At 36.9% G+C, this 23,685-nt stretch overlaps 2 protein-coding genes across 3 annotated transcripts; one reads left to right on the forward strand and one right to left on the reverse strand.

The window, feature by feature from the left end:
• Positions 1 to 6,548: 6,548 nt before the first annotated feature.
• LOC115986711 (pathogenesis-related homeodomain protein) lies at positions 6,549 to 21,781 on the reverse strand. 2 transcript variants are annotated; one of them, XM_031109971.1, is made up of 11 exons: positions 21,491 to 21,781; positions 19,553 to 20,116; positions 11,907 to 12,072; positions 11,132 to 11,255; positions 10,921 to 11,024; positions 10,494 to 10,841; positions 9,229 to 9,462; positions 9,013 to 9,102; positions 8,300 to 8,350; positions 7,659 to 7,883; positions 6,549 to 6,961 (listed from the first exon to the last, which is right to left on the reverse strand). In XM_031109971.1, the coding sequence occupies exons 1-11, from the start codon at positions 21,553 to 21,555 to the stop codon at positions 6,686 to 6,688; spliced, it is 2,247 nt and encodes a 748-aa protein (XP_030965831.1). In that variant the 5' UTR covers positions 21,556 to 21,781; the 3' UTR covers positions 6,549 to 6,685. The 2 variants fall into 2 exon arrangements, with proteins under 2 accessions (XP_030965831.1, XP_030965830.1); XM_031109970.1 differs by having other exon boundaries at positions 10,921 to 11,033.
• LOC115986713 lies at positions 14,240 to 16,590 on the forward strand. The gene has a single exon (XM_031109972.1). It carries the CDS (start codon positions 14,316 to 14,318, stop codon positions 14,889 to 14,891), a length of 576 nt encoding a protein of 191 aa, XP_030965832.1. The 5' UTR covers positions 14,240 to 14,315; the 3' UTR covers positions 14,892 to 16,590.
• Positions 21,782 to 23,685: the final 1,904 nt, after the last annotated feature.

The following is a 23,685-nucleotide window of genomic DNA, read 5'->3' on the forward strand; positions in this document are numbered from 1 at the left end:
CATGCTTTCATCCACTCCTTAAACTGCCCTAATCACTCTCCCACCCACGGCATCAGGTAACCACTTGTCTTTGAAAACACTGATGGACATACCATCCCCAACTCTCCATTTTGCACCCATGGAAATTACTTTTCTAGACTTCAAGATACTCTTCCAAGCATATGACCCCGAAGATTGCTTGGCATCAAAAATGGTACCATTTGGAAAGTATTTTGACTTGAACACACGATATAATAAGGAGTTTTTATCATGGATAAGTCTCCATACCTGTTTTGCTAACATTGCATTATTAAACTTTGCAAGCTCCTTAAAGCCCAACCCACCTTCTTTCTTTGGTTTACAAAGTAAATCCCATTTTTTCCAATGAATCTTCCTTCTTTCCCCCCTTTGTCCCCACCAGAATTTCCGAATAAGCATCTCAATATCCCTACATAATCCCACTGGGAGCTTGAAACACCCCATTGCAAAAGTAGGTATAGCTTGTACCACCGCTTTTAACAACACTTCTTTTCCGGCTTGAGATAAGAGTTTTTCCTTCCACCCTTGCAATTTGTTCCACACTCGCTCTTTTATGTAGTTCAAGCTTGCTCTTCTATTTTTCCCCACAATTGCTGGTAGGCCCAAATATTTTTCATATTGTTTTATCTTTGATACCCCAAGGAGTTCTTTCATTGAATTCTTTACCCCTTCACTAACAGACTTGCCAAAGAAGAGAGTGGTTTTCTCTTTATTTATTTGTTGACCAGATGCAGATTCATACACCTCCAAAATATTTTGGATGGTAGTGACATCCCCCAAACTCGCTCTACAAAATAGCAAACTGTCATCTGCAAAGAACAAGTGAGATATCTTTGGACCATATCTACAAAGAGTAACCTTGAATTTTTCCTTCATACACCGCATTATTTATCAACCCATTAAGTCCCTCAGAACATAAGAGGAAAAGATACGGAGATAAAGGGTCCCCTTGTCTCAAACCCCTAGAGGGTACAATATGCCCCCTAGGCTCCCCATTCACCATAATAGAGAAGGAAACCATACTCACACATTCATAAATCCACCCTATCCACTTTGGATGAAAACCCATCCGCTCCATAATTTTTATCAAAAAATTCCACTCGACCCTATCATAGGTTTTACTCATATCCAATTTCATTGCATATACCCATGTTTTCCAGTTTTCTTGGTTTGCATGTGATGTAAAGTTTCAAAAGCCACTAAAATATTGTCTGAGATAGCTTTATCTGCTTGGAAAGCACTTTGAGACTCAGAAATAATTAGAGGCAATATTTTTTTCAACCTATTTGCAAGCACTTTGGATATCAATTTATACAAAATATTACAAAGAGCTATAGGTCTAAAATCAGAAACTTTCTCAGGACTCTTCACTTTTGGAATAAGAGTAAGGAATGTATGGTTCAAACTTGATGGCATCTTCCCGGAATTTAGGCAATCCAGAACTGCCTCGGATACTTCATCTCCAATGCTTGGCCAATAGTGCTGATAAAAGAGAGGTGGCATCCCATCCGGTCCTGGTGCTTTCAATGGTGCCATCTGATTAAGAGCCAATTCTATCTCAGCAAGTGTAAATTCTTCCACCAATACCTTATTCATCTCTTCTGTTACCACCCTACCCGTGTGCTGCACTACCTCCTCCATATTGCATGGATTTGAGGTTTTAAAAAGCTCCTTGTAAAATTCTTCCAACAAACTAGCCACATTATCATCCCCCATACACATAACACCCCTCGAATTCCTTAACCCCACAATCCGATTCCTCCTATATCTTTGGGACGCTCTATGATGAAAATACTTGGAATTTTTATCACACTCTTTCATCCAATGGGTTTTAGAACGTTGATGCCACAATTTTTCTTCCTTCATCACTAAACTTGATAACTCTTGTTTCAATTTGACCAAGGCAGCCCCATCCCCCCCATTAATCGTCGTTCTCTCCACATGCTTCATCTGTTTCTTTTTTTCCGCAATTTCCCATATGATATTACTAAAGCAATACCGGCTCCATCTTTTCAATTTTTCTTGGCAGCTCCCAACCTTTTTAATCACCCTACCCATCGGCAAGTCTCCCTCACCCTCCCTCCATGCACTTGCCACCGTGTCATGACACCTCTCATCCTCAAGCCAAACTTGCTCAAAACGCCATGGCTTGTTTAATTTTATAGGCACCCCATCCGGATAGATGAGAATTGGTTTGTGGTCTGATGAACCACACTCCAACACATTAACTTGAGCAGCTGGGTACTTGTCTAACCACTCCGTTGTTGCTACCCCTCTATCTAGTCTTTACCACACATAAACATCATTTGCACACCTCCTAAACCAAGTAAACCTGCTTCCCACAAAACCCAAATCCATCAACCCACATTCATCCAACGCATCATGGAAATCTTGCATTTGTAGATATGGACGTAACCTTCCACCTCTCTTTTCCGAAGACTTGGTAATCTCATTGAAGTCACCTGCAACAAGCCAAGGGACCCGGAACCGATTATGTAAACTTCTTATCAAATCCCACGATTCCACCCTTTTTTGAGTCTCCGGAACACCATAAAAACCTGTGAACCTCCACTCATCCTCTTTCCCTTTATTTATTAAGACATCAATATGATTTAACGAAGACGATTCAACGTCCACCTCAACACCCTTTTTCCAAAAAAGGGCCAGACCACCACCCAATGAAACTTTTGAAACTCCAAAAAAATCCCCCATCTGCAATGTTTCTTTAATTCCTCCTAGCCTTGCATTAAGCAGCCATGTCTCGACTAAAAACACAACTATAGGATCTTGTGCCCGGACCAAGTCCCCGAGCTCTTGAACTGTCTGGCGGTTCCCAAGCCCCTGACAATTCCAACATAAAATACTCATTGTTCTTGGTGGGGCTGGACACCAGCCTCCACCACTTCATTGTTCTGAAATTCCTCACCTCGAGTGACTGTCGTCTTCTTTGATTGACTCTCTAGATCACAAAAGGTTGTTGGCTTACAGTCCACCCAGTCCACTGCCTGCATCACTTCAATTTCATGTAAGATTTTTAAAACCTGATTTTTACAATCTCCTAAGGTAGCGTTAGCCTCTGGTATACTTAGGTTAAGTCCCGCATCACCCTTGCCCTCTGACTCATCTTCATTTTGTTCCATGTCATCCTCCTCAACGTGCCCATTAAGTTGATTAATATGGCACTCACGTGACATCCCCATTTTTGTAGCCAAGCCCCCATAATTAGATAATATCTCCCCCTCATTTCGTGCCATCAAATTCCCATAATTTCCAGCCATTAAATTCCTTAAATCATGCTTGATGATGCCAAAATCGTCAGTTGGGTCCCTCGTTCAATCCGGAACATTAGATGACCTTATAGAACCTGCAAGATAAAGGAGAGATAGATCGAAAAGACCATCGAGTTGTGCCCGGTGGGGGAGCCCCCGATACTTAAATTAGTACCAACCCATATATTTCATATATAGATAGTGTTTTGTAGTATTTTTTTGATGTACCTTAGCAAATGGACAAATTGTCCCTTTTATAGGTGACTTAGGTAGCTGTTGGACATAAATGAGGATGATTATTACCCTAATTGTAACGTTTTTTGTCTTGATGAGAGGGTTTAAGGCCTTTGATGATCGGTACTGAATGTGTTGGACGGTTACTCATAAATCTTTGATGGCCTACTAATGACGCAATGACCATCCATTAAGATGGACGACCTTAATAGTTTTTATGGACTCATCAATGCTCATTATTCCTTAAACCCGCTGTGATATTTATTTGAGGAGAAGTTAATGTGCGAAGAAAAAACTCACCGACATTAACCTTCTGGCCGTTATCGGACTGTAGCTGTGAATTCAAACCCGCCATAAATTTCACTGAAACGTCTGCATTAATGCCCTTTCCACACTCCTCAGCTTCCATCGGAACAGTGACCTCTACCGGCGCCGCATGCACACTGGTTTCCCCCTCCGCGTTTTCAGCACTCTTCCCCGAGCCACCACCTTTGTCTTCCTCTAACCCCGACTTATCATAGGATCTAGGAACATAGATAACCTTATGATCATTTTGACTTTTGATCCTCATTCCGTCACAAACCCACCACAACAGTTTAAGAGTCCTACCAACGGCGGTGTAGAACTTTGCAGCTAGTATAAAGTCGATCACTCTTGATACTTTAGGTAGAACAATACCAACATTCTCTTTTACCGACTGGGTGAGTTTACCCCAAGACCTGGAGAGTTCATCCATATTGAATGTCCCCACCGTTTGACAAAACAAAAGGAAATAACTATTTCCCACAACCCCACAAAAAAACTCCCACAAGCTTCACAGGCACCTTAGTACTTGGAAGGACTAAACGCACCTACAGAGAGGGACAAACTTTTCCACAGCCTTGACACTAAGATTGATTGATTAAGAATTAACAAATGAAAATATTAAAGGATGATGAAGCTATTGTGTTGGAGAGAGAAGAAACCTCACCGCAGTACCAGTCGCAGTCCCAATTCTATAAATATATATATATATATATATTACCCCCAAACTGTGAGGACTGAGGGTTTTGTTCGGTTGTGTATTGAAATATGAGATTTGAGGTTGGCAATAAGTCTACAAAGGAGAAAAAAAACAAAAAGCGTAGCTTACTGGAGAATGAAAATAAAGGTGAAAAGTCAAATTTTGTGTGGGGCAATTTGAAAATTTTAGCTTATTTTTATTACTATTCATGAGTCCTATTATATTTTTTGATACTATTTATGTGTTTTATTGTACTATTCAATTAACTTTTATTTTTATCTATAGTACTTTCAACAAAAAATTTTCAATTTTAGCTAAATAAATTATTCTTAAATGGACACTTTGTTTATGTCTGGGTAATTAGATAGGCCACGTATTGAAACTTTCAAATTTTGTTTTAAGTATTTGGGTAACTAGATGGGCCAAGGAATATTGTTTCTTGTTGGACAGAGAGAAGTCTTTGGAACAAATGGGGCGGCCGGCTATTTATCTTTGGAGGGGCCCATAGTTGTTTGCTATGGGTTTTAAGGAAAATGAATAAAACTCAAGCGTTTTACTCAAATAATTATAGCACCTAAGCGTATGTTTGGATGGGAGGAGAGAGGAGTAGAGAAAGGGGTAGACGTTTAAATCCCCTTTGTTTGGGTGTATAATTTTTAGAATTTTGTTAATGGATGCCCAAGCACATTCGTTTAGCAAATACTTTTAGAAACTTTTTATGAAAAAAGAAAAAAACAGTTTTTTTTTTTTTTATACAGTTTTTTATATTTTTCATAAAAATAGTATCAAAACTTTTTTAAAATGATTCATTAGAGCATATACATTAGGTGTCTCAAATGCCAAAATTTTGGCATTTGGTGAACACCAAAATCATTGCTTCATGAGGTGTTTCAAATCTCAAAATTTTTTACAACATGCTACAATACCATTCTAATAATAGAACGACATTGTAGCAAAATCTCAAAAGTTTTATTATTATTTTTATTCCCTCCCTCTCCCCCGTTCTTTGGCATCTCTCACTCTCTTCCTCTCTCATCCTCTGTTACAAACCCAATGGTAGAACTAACTCTTAAAAACCGGCTTGTAAGAGGAGGGTGCCTAAGAACTTATAAACACATGGTTAAACTTATAATTAATCTATGTGGGACACTAGGTTCATAACATACCACCACACTCTGCAGCCCATGTTCACAACGGCTCACTCTAGCGACAATGACCCAATGGTAGCCCCCTCTGAGATCCAACTACAAAGCTGCAACTCATTTGATCCCATACTTAATGAGCTACACCCGATAACTTAGGGTGGTGATTAGCTCTAATACCAAATGTTACAAACCCATGAGTAAAACTCAATCTTGAAAACCGGCTTGCAAGAGGAGATCATAACATCCTGAAGCCACTACCGTTGATCTCGAGCTACTACCACTAATCTCTCCTGGAGCCGTTGCCGCCAATCTCGCCTCTCTCCACCTCTCTCTCTCTCTCTCTCTCTCTCTCTTTATTTTAATATTTGTATATATTATTTTAATATAAAGAATTGAATAATAAAAGATGTAATGTATGGTGAATTATAAAATGATGTGTTAAAATAATAATTAGTCTTTTTCATATGTTAAAATGACATATTTTTTAGAATATCTGATATTGATGCTCTTAACAAATGCCCTAGAGGCACCAATTAACCGAAACTTTATTATACAAGGAAAGGATTTTAACTTTGAAGGGGTTCAGTTATTTTCAATTCCCCCAATTTTAAGGCTATGCCAAACTGATTGGGCTGCATAATCCAAAATCAGAAAAATGATCGCTCTTGGGAGGGAGATCCACTCGAGCATAGAAAAATGACCTCTCTTGGGAGGGAGATCCACTCGAGCATATAAACACTTTATTGAGGTGTAAAGATTGAAATGAAGAGAAGGGCAGAGAAACAAAAACATCATGGTTTGGTTCTGCAAAGTTCTCATATTTTGAGCTAGAAACTCTCAGGAGAGCCAATTCTAATAGAAATTTGGACTACAAATTTCTCATGTAAAGTAAATATTTACTTGTGAACCAGAAGAAGATATGTATACACTTGACTTCTGGATGTATGCTTCAACTTGCTACAACTAAAACTAAAGGCACTGCCAAAAAAAAAAAAAATTCAATACATTGCACAGGATCAAACTTTTTCCCTCAGTTCTGCTACGGGAACATAAATCACATTCAGTTGAAACAAATGACATCTATCTGAATTCTTAGCTTTGTCATTTTGAAGTCTTAGTAGTTTCTGCTTTATGGTCTCTAGTCTATCCTTAACTTCGCAAAGTCTTTCCATTTCCATCTCTGCCACTTGAAATCCACCACCTCCAGCCATCACATTGATCCTCTTCCTCTCCTTAGTTCTTGCTTTTAAAAGCTTCTTCAAGCTCACATCATCGCTGAACTCCACTATATCCTGAATGCAACACATGAGATAACAACAGTGAGGTCAGCCAGATCTTGGTTAAAACCAACCTAGTTCCATCTGTACCTGATCTCAAGACATATATATGAATTATTAGTTCTGCTACAGGAACATAAATCACAGTCTGTTGAAACAAATGGGATTTATCTGAATTCTTAGCTTTGTCATTTTAAAGTCTTAGTAGTTTCCGCTTTATGCTTTATCTATCGGGATTTTTTTGAGAGGAAGAGAGAGATTTACAACTTTTATTTGCATTAGCTTTCCTATTCCTGTGCCAGCACTACTATAATGAATACCTGAAGGGCAGGATATTAGATCTAATTGATCCTCTATGAAATATTTAGCGGGAAGAGATAGCACTGATAGGTGACTTCATTATGAATTAAACGACTCAATAGGGAAGGTCAGCTTATTATAGCTGGTTGGATGAATTGTACAAGTCTTGCACATGAAGGGTTAGTGACCGTTCAAAACTAGCTCCTAGGAAGAATAACTTATAGCTATAGCAATTATTTTGAGCAGCTTACTAGAGAGTATGCAATTTGCCAGAGAAGCAAAGGCAAAGTCGGTAAATCTAACATCCATCGTCAAGAGAGCTGCTTCAAATCTTCTTATACGATAATAATTTTTAATCAATCTGAAAAACAAAAGTCAAAGAAAGAAATAAAGGATTTAGAGCCACAGGTACCTTGTTGCCATTTGAATGTGACCCTAGTGAAGATCTTATATGCTGTTTTTTCTTTAAAGTTCCGGTTAATGACTTCAAGCGCTTTCTCTGGTTTTTAACGTTCTTTGGCATATGAACCATAATCTCTGCAGAGGTACCCTCTGATGCCTCAACATTGGTAGCGCTTTTCTCTACATTTTCTAATCTGGATTCCTTAAAACTATGAAGTTGCGTTCCAATCTCTCCCTGTTGCACAGAAGAATCAACAAATGTTGGGACTTAATGAAAACTAAATATAATTAAGAGTTCAGATTAAAGTTTCAACTATCAAGGATTCGTATGAAACAAAAAATGATTTCTTGTCTCTATACAGCATACACAACACTACAAAGATAAGAACGCATAATTAAAAATTGATGGGAATCTACTGCTTCATTAGTTCCAAAGATATACAGAAGTACTTGTACAAGAAAGAAGCTATTATAGCATCAAATGGTGAACAGGTGGGGAGATTTGTATGAGAAGATAAAAATTGGCGACAAAGTTGCAGGGTGCTAAGCAGGTGACAGCTGACAACACAAGAAAGGAACAAGAACAAAACCAGTAAAAGAATAAGAGAATTGAACATACGCATTTCAAAAATAAATGGGGTACCACCTTACCTTTCTGGATTTAAGTGCTAAGTACCGGGCATTTTTGAACCATTTGCTAACCTGGAAAAAAGTTGATTAAATGTTATAACTTCAAGCTGGAAGAAATAAATAGCTATAAGCAATTAACAGCATTTCCACCAACAATGCCTGCTATTCCCCAATTGTTAGTTTGTTACTAGCCTCACAGATCAGATACTACAAAGATCAATAGATGTCTGATAAATTGGCTACTTCTCCATCAAATGTACATTCACAATATTATAAAGTCAAATCTATCAAAGAAAAAAAAATTTGAACACATGCAATTGGGTGATAAATGTGTTGCTGTAGCCATTGATGGTATGCTGAAAATGCATGATACTAAATCAAGAGGCAGTATAAAGCTTTTCTTACAAAAATGCTGGTACCACTTACATTGCACACGGAATAGGGATTGTGATCTAATGATTCTAATATTGTGCATAAATTGTACCATTTGACCTGAAAACCTCTTTTCAACTCTTCATACTTTTGAAAAACTCTTCATATATTTTTTTTCATAAGTATAAAGAGTTGATAAGAGGTTTGCAGGTCAAATGGTACATTTTATACTTTGGAGAGCCATAACCCTTGCTTTCAGTAAAGCACATATTTGCTTGTGCACCGAATGTAGTGGTAGTTTTCCATTATTACTTTCCACTTTTTTCTTTCCACAAATACAATCTGATAGCTTAAATAATTACCTTCTCAGGATCAAGGCCCAACTCCTTTGAAAGATCCTCCTTGACAGCTCTAGGTGGAAGCTCATTCTCAGTGAAGACTTGACGAAGCTTCTGATTCAGTACAGAAGAAGCAGGACACAGTTAGCATAGTAATATCAGATTACAGTACTGAAGATTTTAAAAACAAGCTCTGTTTGGAAGCTTTGTATGAGAAAGAAAAGGGATAACTTCTACTACCTCTACTGCATTGCGAGGTATTCTAAAAAATGCCCTTCTAGTTGATGTTTCTAGAGGACGTTTCTTTTTCACCTCTCGGGTGTCAGAATTTGAACACTTTTTCTCACTTTCATACAGTGTCATAAGAGTACTGGCTGCATCAGATTCCTTTTCTCTCCGCTTTCTTTTAGCAGGACCCCAGTCTTCATCTTCACTCACTTGTTCATATGGAGGAGCATCCTTTCCAAACATTTCCTGAAAGAGAAATTTTTTTCAATTACATCTAATTACACAATGATAATCTCAACACTCCCTCAAAAATTTCTGCTTCATCAATATAGTGAAGTTTTATGCAAATTTTCCACAAGACTATTTTATCTACAATATCTAGAAATTAATGATTTATCACTAAAAATAATAATTTGTAAGGACAATTTATGAGTTAGGAATAAATCTAACAGGTATCTTTCTTAAGCCAATGAAAGTTGCCTTTGAATTTAAGCCTTCAATCACAGAAATGTATCCACAATTCATTATTACACCATCAAAATGCATTTGCATTCCCTATATCCATCCCAACAAATTTGGTGCCCCAAAAGTGAAAAGTTTCCCCATATTGCTTATTTATCTACCCTTTCTGATGGTAATGAATTGAATTACATGTACTTTTTGACAACAAAAGGCCACATAACACAAGCAAGCTTACCCCCTAATACAATATTCCCGGATAACCAGCATGCTACTTTTGCATTCCACAGCAATCCATTCCAGGTAACATAGAATCAAGGCTAATGGCTTAGATGGCAGCTCAAGATCAGCCTTATGAAAACCTTATATTCCCTGGGGAGGTTCTACCCCGTGGAAACGCTCTTTAATAGAACTTTAGCCCTAACCAGTACTGACCAAGAAACTGGTTTCTTGGTGGGCCAGGAATGCCTGACTTATCAATTTATCAGGTAAATTATTGGGAGCTCATGTAGCCCATGCTGGATTAATCGTATTATGGGTCGGAGCAATGAACCTATTTGAAGTGGCTCATTTCATACCAAAAAAACCCATGTATGAACAAGGATTAATTTTACAACTGTCTTCAGAAACTAACCATGTGCCACCATGATCCTGCCCCCTCCTTTTCTTTTTCCACCTTTTTTGTGGGTAAAGTATCACTATGGAGGATAGGGGACCACTACAGCTTCAACTTCAGGTGCTTTTTCTTTTATAAATATCTTCAATTATAAGCAAGCTATTTCAATGATAAAAGAAATTAAGAATTTTGAGATACTCACATCATATAACTTTTTATAGTCAACGGTTCTTCGCTGCCTAGGGCCACATATGATTTCACCCTCTGTGGATTCATCAGAATCTAAACTGGTATTAGCAAAATGGTTTTCACAGCCCATGCTCTCCTTTCCAGAAAAAACTTCACCATCTAAAGACCAGCTCAGGCTAGTAGAACTGCCGGTGTCATCTGATGCATTTTCATCAGCTTCTGCCCCACTGATCGTGCAACTGTTTTCCCTCCTCTCTGGATTATAATCATCATCGTCAGAATCATCTGAGGGCCATTCTTCTGCTGGATCTAGTAATGCATTCCCACCATCAGGGAAAGCAGCCTCTTCCTTGAATATATCCTATTCCATGTAAGAAAAATTCATTAATTTACTGAAGCAGCAAAAAGAAAGATTCTACAAGATATTTCCAGCAATTAACCTGCCAAATACTGTTCATGGAGAAGTGGGTCCCAAGATGGGCATTCATTGCTTCTAGAATTTCCATCTTACACTCACAAAATTTGCAAAACCAACCTTGATCACCTGGAGGAACTGTAGGTTATCAATTACACTAGAAATCAGTTTCTTAAAGAAGCCTTCTGATCCATAAATTACTGAACATTCACAAAGCAGAAAAGAGTAGAACATACTATTGTCAGTATCCAATGGAGGGTCAAGGCATTTTTGGTGGAAAGCACAGTTACATGTCCCATCACAAAGTATAATATCATTATCTGGGAAAGCTTCACGCAACTTGCACTTTGCACAGAATATCTAGATGTAACAAATAATAGAAACATTAAAATACAAGTCAAAAATAGATGAAATCTGAAAGGTAGTAGTAGCCAGAGTCTTCATGTGTACAATCATGCAAATATTCTAAACAAAAAGCCTTGTAGGTAAAGCCTCATAGGTTAGGTACCAGACCAGAGGCTGAGGTTCAAAACACATGTCATGCTAACCACACTAGCATCTAAACTACCTAGTAAAACAATAAAGATACTATTAGTTAGGACTTATAGCCTGTTTCAAAATGCAAAATCTAATAAAGATTTGAGAAAACTACTGGATCAATTACTTCCAAACTGTTGTCCAAATCCACCAAAATGAGAGTCACCTTTACGTTCAAAGTGATGTAGAGTTAACACTGTACCCAAGTGCACAGACACTAAATTTCTGACCCAGTCTTTGCTTCTCAGTTTAAGCAAGCATACTCATTCAAAAGTGGCTTGAGATGAATTAAGAAATCCCAAACAGCCCCTTCCAGTACCCATCACTTTTTTTTTTTTTTATAAGACTTCTAGTACCCATCACTAAATAAAAATAATTTTAAAGGGCTTCTTATTTAAAAGAGATAGATGATAATTTTGCTTTAAAAATATTTGTATTGCTAATATTTAGCAGACTGTGGTGATGTGTGTTTACATGTTCATGGTATACAGATCCATCTGGAGCAATGACAGAATCTTCAATGCATCCTTCTGAACTAAGTGAATCCAGCTGACGAATTGCATCACGTATTCCAAGTTTACACTTCAATATCTGCTTCTTGGCTCGTTGCAGTTCCTTTTCTGGCTTAATCTTTTCTCGACTAGAATAAATATTCAAAAACAAAAAATAAATAAACCACTGTTCTGTATATCACAAAATAGCTAAAATTATATAAGAAGGAACTTGTACAAATATCATACTTCACTTGTGATCTTTTTTTTCTTTTGATTTGGGGGAGGGGGAGAATTGACACTTATAAAACCATTTCAGAATTTAGAGCAGGAATATAAATCAAATGAAAAAAAAATAGTTTGCACAGTCTAATATCGTCACATTGAAATGCATCTAAAACATTGAGATCAAAACTAAGTGATTAATTATTAGAGATTCGTTTTACCTAATATTCTTAGGGGGTGTTGATTCAAACCCCTATTCACAATTAAGAGTTGAAGAATATAAGCACAAACATAAACTATCAATAGTATATCATGTGCACGTCTTGTACATATAACACCCTCGTGCATCTCACATGCACAGCAGAATTTTGAAATTTCTAGTCCTTACCATTCTTTCACTTCTCTCTCATACTATTTTATGGTAAAAATTCTAATAGTCGATAAAAACCCAGTTCAGGCTATGTGCCTGCTAATAATACAAAAAATTATGGATACCAAGAAATTTTAACCTTCAATCAACAATTGACAATGGTTTTCTGTGCTATTTTAGTCAACTGTCAACTCCATTGCCTTCTGTGACCCCATACCATGTGATAGGCAGGCAATGACCAGATATGAGTTCTTAGTCCTCTGTCACAAAAAGAGGTTATTCTTTTTCATTTCATTTGCAAAGTTAAAATTTACCCTTCATAAATTTTTGTGCAATAATCATTTTTTTTTCAACAAGTGTTCTATATTCAGCCCATAAAAAATCAACTAGGAGCAGATTCATTATAGGAAGTCAGATTCTTTACAGATGGCATCAAGGGCTTTAGACTTAACAGGCATAATATAAAATGTGGGAGGATATAGAGAGATGGTTCTTTGATAGACCATGACACTGAAAGTTTGATGAGATTGTTGAAAGGTTTAAGTTTAACCTTCAATTTTCAAGAATTACACCAGATAGTAACAATGTTCCAAAAAGAAATTATGATTATTTCATTCACAACATCAAATGTATACAAGCAAGCACATTTCATAGAGGCTCAAATCTCTTTGGGACATTTAGTAAAAAACCAGAACCTTGCCATTTTAAACTTGACTGTAGACTCAGTCTAATAGATTCATGGTTGGAATAATAAAAGCCATAACTAACAACTCCGACCCTTTGGACTAAACAATTAAGAACAACGTTTTTGACGTGACAATCCTCTCAATCCTCCAAAAAAACACTATCTCTGGAAAATAAATTTCTGAGATATCTTCAACATTTTTAGCTGGGTTAGTTTTACACTTTTACTCACCAGTAATCAGTTTTTTATATCTACTGTAACATACTTAATCTACAGCTTCAAAGTTTAGCATGCTTGTTAAGAAGAATGAAAACTTATGATCCAACAGTACCTATTCCTCTCCAAGGCATTCACTGTTGGAGAGGGATTGGACAGTGGGGAACTCTGCATCTTTTCGTATTGACTCAAAGGCATTCTTCTTGGCTTTTGATGGGGGTCGTATGGATTCATATTCCATCATTGAAAAATGAGGCAAGCATCATGGTTCTATTCGGGTTGGTAGATTGGGTTTGGATTGGATCATTGCATGCTTGGTCGAGTTATGCCGTTGGGATTTTAGCAAGCAACATGTTTTCAAATGGTTTCATGAGAATTATAAAATCTTGGAGTTTTCTAGTAGGTCGAACAAGGGTGTTATTTTTGTGGAAATATCAGAGTATCATAATTGGGCAAGATGTGGTTGTTTGCGTGTCCCAGAAGGATTTAATAAGGGTGGCTGGGCTTTGCTTGAAGTGAATTTACGTGACTTTTTCTTGGGAAAATCAGCTTCTAGGCCGGGGAAGGAGGGGGTTGCCGGTGGTGGTGGGTTTAAAAAATCCATAGGCAATCCAAGGAATCAAGTTTGGAAAGAATTTAATAGGAACGTGAAATCAAGAAGTGATTTATGTTTGGAGAAGCAATTTCCAAATCTTTCTGGCAATTTAAATCAGGAGAGATTTGGGGGATTTAATTTTTTTTTTTTTAAATAAAATATTCCAACTCACTTCAAATTTGGCTGCCCCATGCATGTAACATCTGTTAAATGGACCAGGCCCATTTTTCTTTAAAAATTTCTGCACCTTTAGAAGTAGGCCAATGTATGGTTAGTTGGGCCAATTTCGTCCAGCCCAAATATGCAAAGGCTGCCCAAGTCTTTAAACCATCTGGGCTCGGACCTACTGTTAATCAAGACCAACATGACCAAATGGGCCAAAACCCAACAGGCCCAACCTGTTGTTTTTAAACACTTGGAGAAACATAGCCTTCTAAGCTCGTGGGAGATGGGTGAATTATCGGGCTCCCATGACTCAGCCAAGAAGTCACCGATGGTGTCTCCGAGTTACAACAAGGTGGGTGGGGTATTTCCAAGGTCTGACAAGGGCCTCGATGTGGCTGTGGCTTGCGGCTCTTCTTCTAGGGACACTCCAAGCAGTGGTGCCGAGATGGGGCAGGTAGTTCTTGCTGCTACAGCCGTCAATAGTCCAATTGTGGGCTGTCCAATCACTGGGGCTGAGGTGAGTTTGCTGGTTTCGAGCTCCGATGGGCATTCCTACTTCATTGACCCTGATGCTTCTTCAAAAGTGGGTTCTTTGATGACAAATCAGTTTTTGAGTTCTCAGATATGCTTTGCGATCAACAATTGTTGGGACAAAACTTATTCTCTCCTTATTATGAGCTGGTTTCTGATTCAAATGAAGATGACACTCTAATGTTGAATTGGGACAATTCCATGGGGTCAGGTAAGGCTGAAGAAGATTAGAATTCTTTGGATTTTGTACCTCTGGAAAAATGGGATCCTAGGGCGCTTGGATTTAATGATAGAGGAGGGTGAATTGGATGACACTTTTGTGGGGGATGACTTGGAACCTTCAGTTTGGGTGAGAAGGATGATTAAGGGCTTTAGTAAATTCGTGGGTTTCTATTGATTTTTGTGAGAGGCAGTGTATTGCTTTCCTTCAACAACTTGAGAAAGTGTGGGAAAGACAAGCTGCTGCAGGTAGTCTTTGTCATACTGTTTCTTCAACTAAAAAAGGTATGAGGGAATTAAGGAACTTAGTTTCTACTGTTAATTATGCTAGGCAATCTAGTAGTCGAACCAGAGGGAATGTGAATTCCATTGGGATGGGCTCAGATCGCTGTCCATGAACTTGAAACTCTTATCTTGGAATGTGAGAAAATTAAACAATCCTCATAAAAGGGATACTGTGAAGAATTTACTCAAGGAGTGGAAGTGTGATGTCGTGTGTTTTCAAGAAACCAAATTGGACTGTACCAATTCTTCCGTTGTGAAAAGTCTTTGGGGTAGCCCTTTTGTAGATTGGGTAGCTTTGGATATTCACACAGAAGGGGGAGTTCTTTTGACGTCGGATAAAAGGGTGTATAAGAAAATTGACTGCATGGTTGGTAGTTTTTTTGTTTCTATCTTGTTGAAGGGTGTGGCAGATGGGTTTGTTTGGATTTGTATGGGCATGTATGGTCTGACTATTGCTGGTCTTAGGGATGCTTTGTGGGCAGAACTTGATAGTGTGAGGGCGAGGTGGAGTTCATCTTGGTGTGTCTTTGGTGATTTCAACATTATCAGATATCTAGTAGAGTGACTTGGTTGTATTTCTTTTAGTCCAACCATGTTCAAATTCTTGGACTTTATTGCGATGAATTTTTTGTTCAATCTACCTTTGGTGGGGGGTAAGTTTATGTGGTTTCAAGACTCTGAGAATCCTTCTATGTCTAGAATTGATAGAGTTTTGGTGTCAACTGACTGAGATGATCACTTTGGATGTGACCCAAAGGCCTCTCCCTCGTGCGGTATCGGATCAATGTCCTCTTCTTGTGGAGGCAGTGGTATGTTGAGGGGGAAGAGTTCCTTTAAATTTGAAAATATGTGGCTTAAAGTTAAGGGTTTTGTTGATCGAGTTCACAGTTGGTGGAATGGATATCATTTTGTGGAGGCCTTCTAGTTATGTTCTAACTTGTAAATTCAAGGGTCTTAAAGGAGAATTGAAGCATTGGAATAAACTTGTTTTTGGGGACATGTTTCTTAGGAAAAAATGTTTGTTGTTTGAGCTTCTGGTTCTAGATTCGAGAGAAGGGATGCAAGTTTTGTCTCTAGCAAATAGAACAAGAAGAATTGAGGTCAAGGCCACTATCATGTGTTTAGCCTCCTTGGACGAGATTTCTTGGAGGCAAAAATCAAAGGCTCTGTTTCTAAAAGAGGGGGATAATAATACTGGGTTTTTTCATAGGCTTGCTAATTCCTATAGACATGCTAATACTATGAAGGGTGTGGAGGTTGAGGGCATTATGTATGAGGCTGAGTCAGATATTCAAGATCAGGCGGTGGGTTTTTATAGAATATATATCAAGAGTCTGAATCTTGGAGGCTCACTGTTGATGGGTTAGAGTCTATGTAGCACGAGTGCGTTTCAGGACTCGGGTGCGGGACTCGGCAATTTTTGAAAAAGTAGGGTGCGGGTGCGGCGGGACTTGGCGATTAAAAAATTATTAAAAATATTTTTATTTATATTTTTACTATTAAAATATTTTTAAAAAACACATTACTATGCTTTGATTTACAAAACAAAGAAAGAAGAAGGCAAGAAACACATTACCATGCCTCTAAGGTGAGAATTTCGGATTTTCCGGCCAGCTTCAAGGCCGATTTCGGCCTGTTTTGGCCATATCGGTTGCCGGCCGATACGACCCGATATTGTTGATACGGCCCGATTTTGGCGCAAATCGAGCCGCGTCAGCGCAAATCAAGCCGACTTGGCACGAATCTGAGGGAAAAAAAAAAAAAAAAAACTCAAACGTAGCACCGACGTGAGGGCAACCACGTCGGACGCCGCGTCCCGTGTTGAAATCAGGTGCGGCACCCTCCAAGCCACGTCCGTGCTTTCTAGGTTAGAGTTTGCTAGTCTGGATGATTCTAATCGACTTTCACTAGAAAGGGAGTTTGAAAATGAGGAGATCATTGCAGCTCTTTGAGAGGCTGAGGGTGATAAGGCTCCTGGTCCTAATGGCTTTACCATGGCTTTTTTTCAAAAGTGTTGGCGTGTGCTTGAGAGGGATGTTATGGCTTTCTTTGCGGACTTTCATAGACCATCTTTGAGAAATCTCTCCATGCCACCTTTCTGTGTTTGATACCCAAGAAGATCAATGCGGTTAATATTAAAGATTTTTGTCCTATTAGCCTTGTGGGCAGTTTGTACAAACTTTTGTCAAAGGTGTTGGCTCATAGGCTATGATGTGTGTTGGATAAACTTATATCCAACTCCCAAAATTCCTTTGTTGAGGGAAGACAGATTCTTGACTCTATTCTCATCGCAAATGAATGCTTGGATAGTAGATTGAAGAGTGGTATTCCGTGTGTGGTTGTCAAGTTGGATATTGAGAAGGCTTATGATAATGTGAATTGTGGTGCTTTGTTTTACCTTACGGAGAAGATGGGTTTTGGAGAGAAGTGGAGGCGATGGATGAAGGCTTGTATTTCTACAGTACATTTTTCAATGCTTATTAATGGGACTCCAACTGGTTTTTTTTGGTAGTCTTCACGGTCTTCATCAAGAGGACCCTTTATCTCCACTCCTTTTCCTATTGGTGATGGAGTTGTTGATAGGATATTGAAGAGCTGGTTTCCAAGCAAGGCCCAATGTGCGAGGAGCTTTGCATATTTCTCATCTTTTGTTTGTTGATGATATTATTCTTTTTGGTGATGCATCTAGGGAACAATTATTATATATTCGGATAGTGTTGATTTTCTTTGAAGCTATCAACTTGAAAGTAAACGTTGATAAGAGTGAGATTGTGCCAGTTGGTGAGGTTGGGAATTTGGATGCTCTGGCTTGTACTTTATGTTGTAAGGTTGGTTGTTTGCCCATGACTTATTTGGGTATGCCTCTTGAGGTTCATTATAAGGATTCTTCGATTTGGAACCCTATTATAGAAAAAATGGAGAAAGCTCTCAGGTTGGAAGTGGTTATATTTGTCAAAAGGGGGTAGGCTTACTTTATTGAAGAGGACTCTATTGAGCCTTCCCACTTATTATCTTTCTTTATTTACTATTCCACAACATGTGGCGAACAGATTAGAGAGGATTCAAAGGAATTTCCTTTGTGGGAGATCTGCTAAAGTTTTTAAATATCCGCTTGTTACTTTGGGGAAAGGTTGTTTGGCTAATGAAGACTGGTGGTTTAGGAATCCAGAGGATTGGGCTATTTAACCAAGCTTTGATTGGGAAGTGGCTATGGCATTTTGGGAATGAAGTCACCCATTTATGGCGTTAGGTTATAGCCACCAAATATGTGGAGGCTAGTGGAGGTTGTTGCACTAGAGTTGTTAGAGGGACTCATGGTTGTGGGATGTGGAAGAACATTAGGAAAGAAGTAGAGAGTTTCTTTGGTCATGTGGTGCATATGGTAGGAGAGGGTATTCTCGCATTCAGTTCTAGTACGACCCTTGGAGCGGTCCTATTTCTTTGAAAGATTTGTATCTAGATTTGTTTGCATGTGTGGCTCAAGAAGCTCGGATTTCTGACCTGGTTTTACTGCACCAAATGGGAGAGGTGGGAGTTGGAACTTACTTTTCCTTCTTAACTTTCAAGACTAGGAGTTGGAGAGATTTTACTCTTTCTTCAAGCATATCTCCTCCAAATTACCAAGGGAGGAGGGTGATGATATCTTGGTTTGGCAATTGACATGTAGTGATGTTTTTTACGTGCGCTCTTTTTATAACTCATTATTGGAAGCTCCTTCTATTTCTTTCCCTTGGTAGAGCATTTGGTGTGTTAAGGTACCTAAAAGGGTGTCTTTCTTTTTATGAACAGCTACTAGGGGTGGGATTCTTACAATCGATAACCTAGTCAAGAAGAACTTGCCTCTTGTTAATTTTTCATGGAGGAATTGGTTGGGGACTTATTCTTCAAAGGTTTGGAATATGGTACCAACGTGTCTTTTGTTGTTAATATGGAAAGAACGTAATGCCCGAACATTTGAGGACATTGACAGACCTGTTGATCTGTTGAAGTCTTTGCTAGCGAGGGACTTTGTTTGAGTGATCTCGTATTTGGGGTTTTACGCATTGTATTACCACGTCTGATTTCTTTAATTTTATTAGCTCTTCCCTTTGATTTGTTTGTATTCGTCTCAAGTGTAGTGAGCTTACTATCGTAAACACATTTGTACTTTTCCTATTAATAAAACTTTTATTACCTATCAAAAAGGAAAAAAAAAAAAAAAAAAGAATGATATTGTAGCCTGGCTACAACCATGTTTGTTGCCAAATTTATCCTTGATTTTCATGGGACATTAAGGATGAATGAGAAAGACAAACTTTTCTTCTTAATGGAAAGATATGTGAGATAAGGTTTTCATACCTCTGACCTTTCCAACCTTCCCCAGAGTAAGCATCAATAAGGTTCTGCTCCAGCTTCATTTTAATCAACAAGTACCTTGTTCTCCTCTTCAAACGAGAAGCTTCATCCAGCTCCACAGTATCCTTTTGCCTTCTCTTCTTCCTCTTCTTAAGATTAGTAATTTTGACCCCCCCATCAGCATTTTTTCCATTTCCCTCAGAGCTATTAAGCGAGGGTTTTCCACCTTGAAGCTTCAATGAAGACTGCTTCTTGGAAGACTTTGTATCAAGGGCTTTATGCAGAATTTTTTTACTCACAAATTTTCTACTTATGGAATCATTCTTGGGCCCCCTGCCTACAGACTCAGTAACTGTCCTCTTTGAAAGATTTGGACCAACTGTGTTTACATGAGATTTTGATTTTGGTTTGTGTTTCTTGCCATCGGATATTTTGCTACCCTTTTTTAACTTGAATGATGCAATCAGCTTAGACCCAGATTCTGTCTTGGAATAACAAGATCTGCTAGATTCTTGGAAGGTTAATTTCTTTGCAGTACCATGCATATCGAGCTTTGATGTATGACCACTGAAAATTTTGGCAAACACAGATAAGTAATGATTTCAAAATTACCCATCATATGATATAGTTTAGATAGGAATTTACCACATAAACAAGGACATAGTTAGTGTATAGAGAAGAAACTCAAGAACAACAGATTACTATTTCACAGTTTATGCCTCTACAACGAATTGCAAGTATTATGAACATGACCTAAATCTTTCAAAAGTAATCGGCTGTATGTTAAAAATATTTGAAGCATTAAGAAATTCAATTGAATAAAATGCATCTTCATACTGAAAATAAATTCAAGTGCATGGTCACGTTTCTAAAAGTACTCCTCATGCCATTTTCAAAAAAAAAAAAAAAATGAAAACTTATATCAAGATTCGAGATTCCATCTAGCAGTTCCATTGAAGCCCAAAGATATTAAAGCTCAGAATCACTTACACATCTACTATGGAAATCCACAATGGGATGTTGATGCCCAAGATAGATGTACTAATCTTAAATACATAAAAATTGCACAGAACCAGATAAAGCACATCACATCATGAGATATTGTTCTTAACCAAGGTAGAACAGGGTCTAAAGGTCGTATAAGCCTTGAACAAATTTTATAAAATAAAAAAAAAAAGGTTAATTGATCCTACAGATTGTAAAAGGCCCTATTTTTTAGAGGGCCTCAAATGCCAGTCCAAAGTCTTGCATGAATCATCAATTTGAACTGCCATCTATACATAACACGTAAAAAGGTACAGTACAATATTAAGATAATTCTTTTGGTTAACATTATTATTATATATGAAAACTAACTTCCAAAGACCTAATCAAACAGTATTTGGAGAAGAAAATGTTTTCCTCGTTATTACAAAAAGAGCAATTCTGTCAATAATAATAATAATAATACTAGAAGCAAAAAGGAAGGGGAGGACTCCAAGATCCCAACTAATAATTGGAAAAATAAATAAATCAAAATCGTAATTGTGGAAAGATACAGATATCAATACTGATTATCCACTAAAATTTAAATTCAACACCTACCCGGATTTGAAACTAGTAATTTTTTTAGAAAGAGAAGAAAAAAACACATGGTGATTTAAACAAACAGCATTCAATTGAGGGAAGGGTAAAGAAATTGATGATAAGCAGCCGCCATTGCCAAAATCAATAGAAAGAGAAAGAGAAAGAGAAAGAGAAAGAGGAATGCATGATCAACAAAGGAAGGGACAATTCCAGATTATAAGTATAGTCTGTCTATATAGCCAATGTCCCCAGAGAACCAAACCAAGAAGACCCTTGAATCTAATCTAATCTAATAAAACAAAACCCACCTCACATGAACAATAACATCAAGAATGGAACAAAGAAAACACAGAAACAAAGTAAAATAAAACTAACCTGAAAGAAGAATAGGGTTGTTGAAAGAGATCTACAACTTGAAGAGCTATAAAGCTAACATTCATTCAAATATATTGATAGAGAGAAAGGTTATGAAATTGAATAAGAATATATTTATAATTAAAAATATTGAATGGGTAATTTTGATTTTGGGGGTGAGAATGAAGAAGGTGGTTGTCTAAAGACGACGCTGGTTTTGTAGGTCTTCCCAAAGCGTCGTCGCACCAACGGTCAGGTAAAGGTCTCTCTTTTTGTCCCTCTTTTTTTTTTTCTCTCTCTCTCTCTCTTTGGGATTCACTCACAGTAACTCTTTCTTCTTTTTTTTCTTTTTAAATTTTTTTTTTTTTTTTTTTTATGTGTAGTTGTTGTTGTGAACTAATACCTTTATTTAAATTACTATTTCTAACTCCGCTCATCACCACTGTATTTAAAAATTCCTTTATAGCTGCCAATTGCTAATCAACACTCCATGTTCAAATCCCCTCTTTCAGTTATCAAATTATCTTTAAAAACAAAACAACAGACAACTAGACCTCACAAACAAGTTGGGTTGGATCAGACTGACTTCCATTCATGTCATATCATAAACGAGTTGCAAGCAAGTTGAGTTAATGGGTATAAGAGATATAATACTAATGCAAAAAATATTCACTGTCTTTTTTTCCTTTCAAAACATATAACAAAATACTCAAAAATAAAATTTAAATAATACATAAATTCTTAAATTTACATCATTCAAAGTTCACTAGTACCATCATCACCAAAAATAAATAAATAAATGTTATGGAACATGTTAAGTTATCAACCTCCTCAAATGCATCCATTCTCGTCACATGTAAAATAAGAATGAAGTTAAATTACATAAAAATATAACTAAAATTAGGTAAAGAAGAATACATAAATATTTAATATGAATTGTACCTCGATCTACTCAACGTTAATAGTAAATCTAACACTGGAAATATTCATACTTGAGAATTGTACCTCAAGTTGGCAAGTGATTCCATCAGTATTTTCATCTATAATACAAAATTTTAATAAATCTTTTAAGTTTACAATAAAAGCAAGTCAATAAAGAATTAAATTTTTATAACTATGACTATTCTATGAATGAATTAAATCACCTTCAAATATGTATAATCAACTTTTTTTAAAGCTACTTTAAAAGTACAGGTCAGGTAACTTCCAGGTCAAGTTAGGTCGACTTGTTTTTGCTTTAGGTCCAAAAATCTCAAGTTTGGTCAAGTATATTCCTTTGGGTCAAGCTAGTGGTCCAAAGTTTGCCAAGCCTTAAAAAAACTATAGTGACTTGTTCAAATTTTATGCTACTAACATTTAAGCTACTACGATTCATGAGTCATGAATTGAAGGCTTTATTGCCCTATTGAGTTCATAGTCTAGTTATAATTTTTAAAAGAGAGGTTTTCTCTTTATCCTAATTTTTCAATTTTGTCGTTTTAAACCGCAAGTTTTATAAACCTAACAAAAACAAAGAGAATTTATTAACCCAACCTAAACCAACTTATAGTAGCTTTAAAACCAACTTAACCCAATCCGCTCCTAGTATAGAGCCAACTTAATACGGTTTGAGACTACGAGCCTTAAGGTAACAACTTTATTAACTTTTAAATTATAAATTATGAGGCAATTAAATAAAAGGTTCAAAGTTGTTGATAAATTGTTGATAAACCTACTTGCTTCACCTAAAGCTTGTTCATAAAGCAATTTTGGTGGCCATTAAATAGGGAGGACAAAGAGATAAATCTTATTTTATAGAGAGACAAAGCTTTGCTTTGAATGAGAAAATGATTGCCAAAAACTCAAAATTTATTACCTAAATGAAATACACAGTTTTATAAACAATTATTCTTTTTCTATGCTCTATTACAATGTTTTATCAATAATTTTTCTTTTTCTATTATTTATTATTGCCTAGAAGAATGTGATGAATAATAAAGAATCTCCTCTTCAAAAAAAAAAAAAAAAAGAATAATAAAGAATCTCTTAAAGATTTGACCTTATGTAAAATTCTATCTATTTGAATTTTGAAAAATTCTTTCTACAAAACAATTTTAACAATTATTATCTATAAAAAAATTTTAAGCTATACATGCAATTAGAAAAGATTCTAGTCCTTTTATATAATAAATAATTGTTATAGTACATGTTTGAATATCATTATAATTATTTTTCAT

The sequence above is a fragment of the Quercus lobata genome, chromosome 4 (genome assembly GCF_001633185.2).
Source record: "Quercus lobata isolate SW786 chromosome 4, ValleyOak3.0 Primary Assembly, whole genome shotgun sequence".
NCBI classification, from domain to species: Eukaryota; Viridiplantae; Streptophyta; class Magnoliopsida; order Fagales; family Fagaceae; genus Quercus; species Quercus lobata.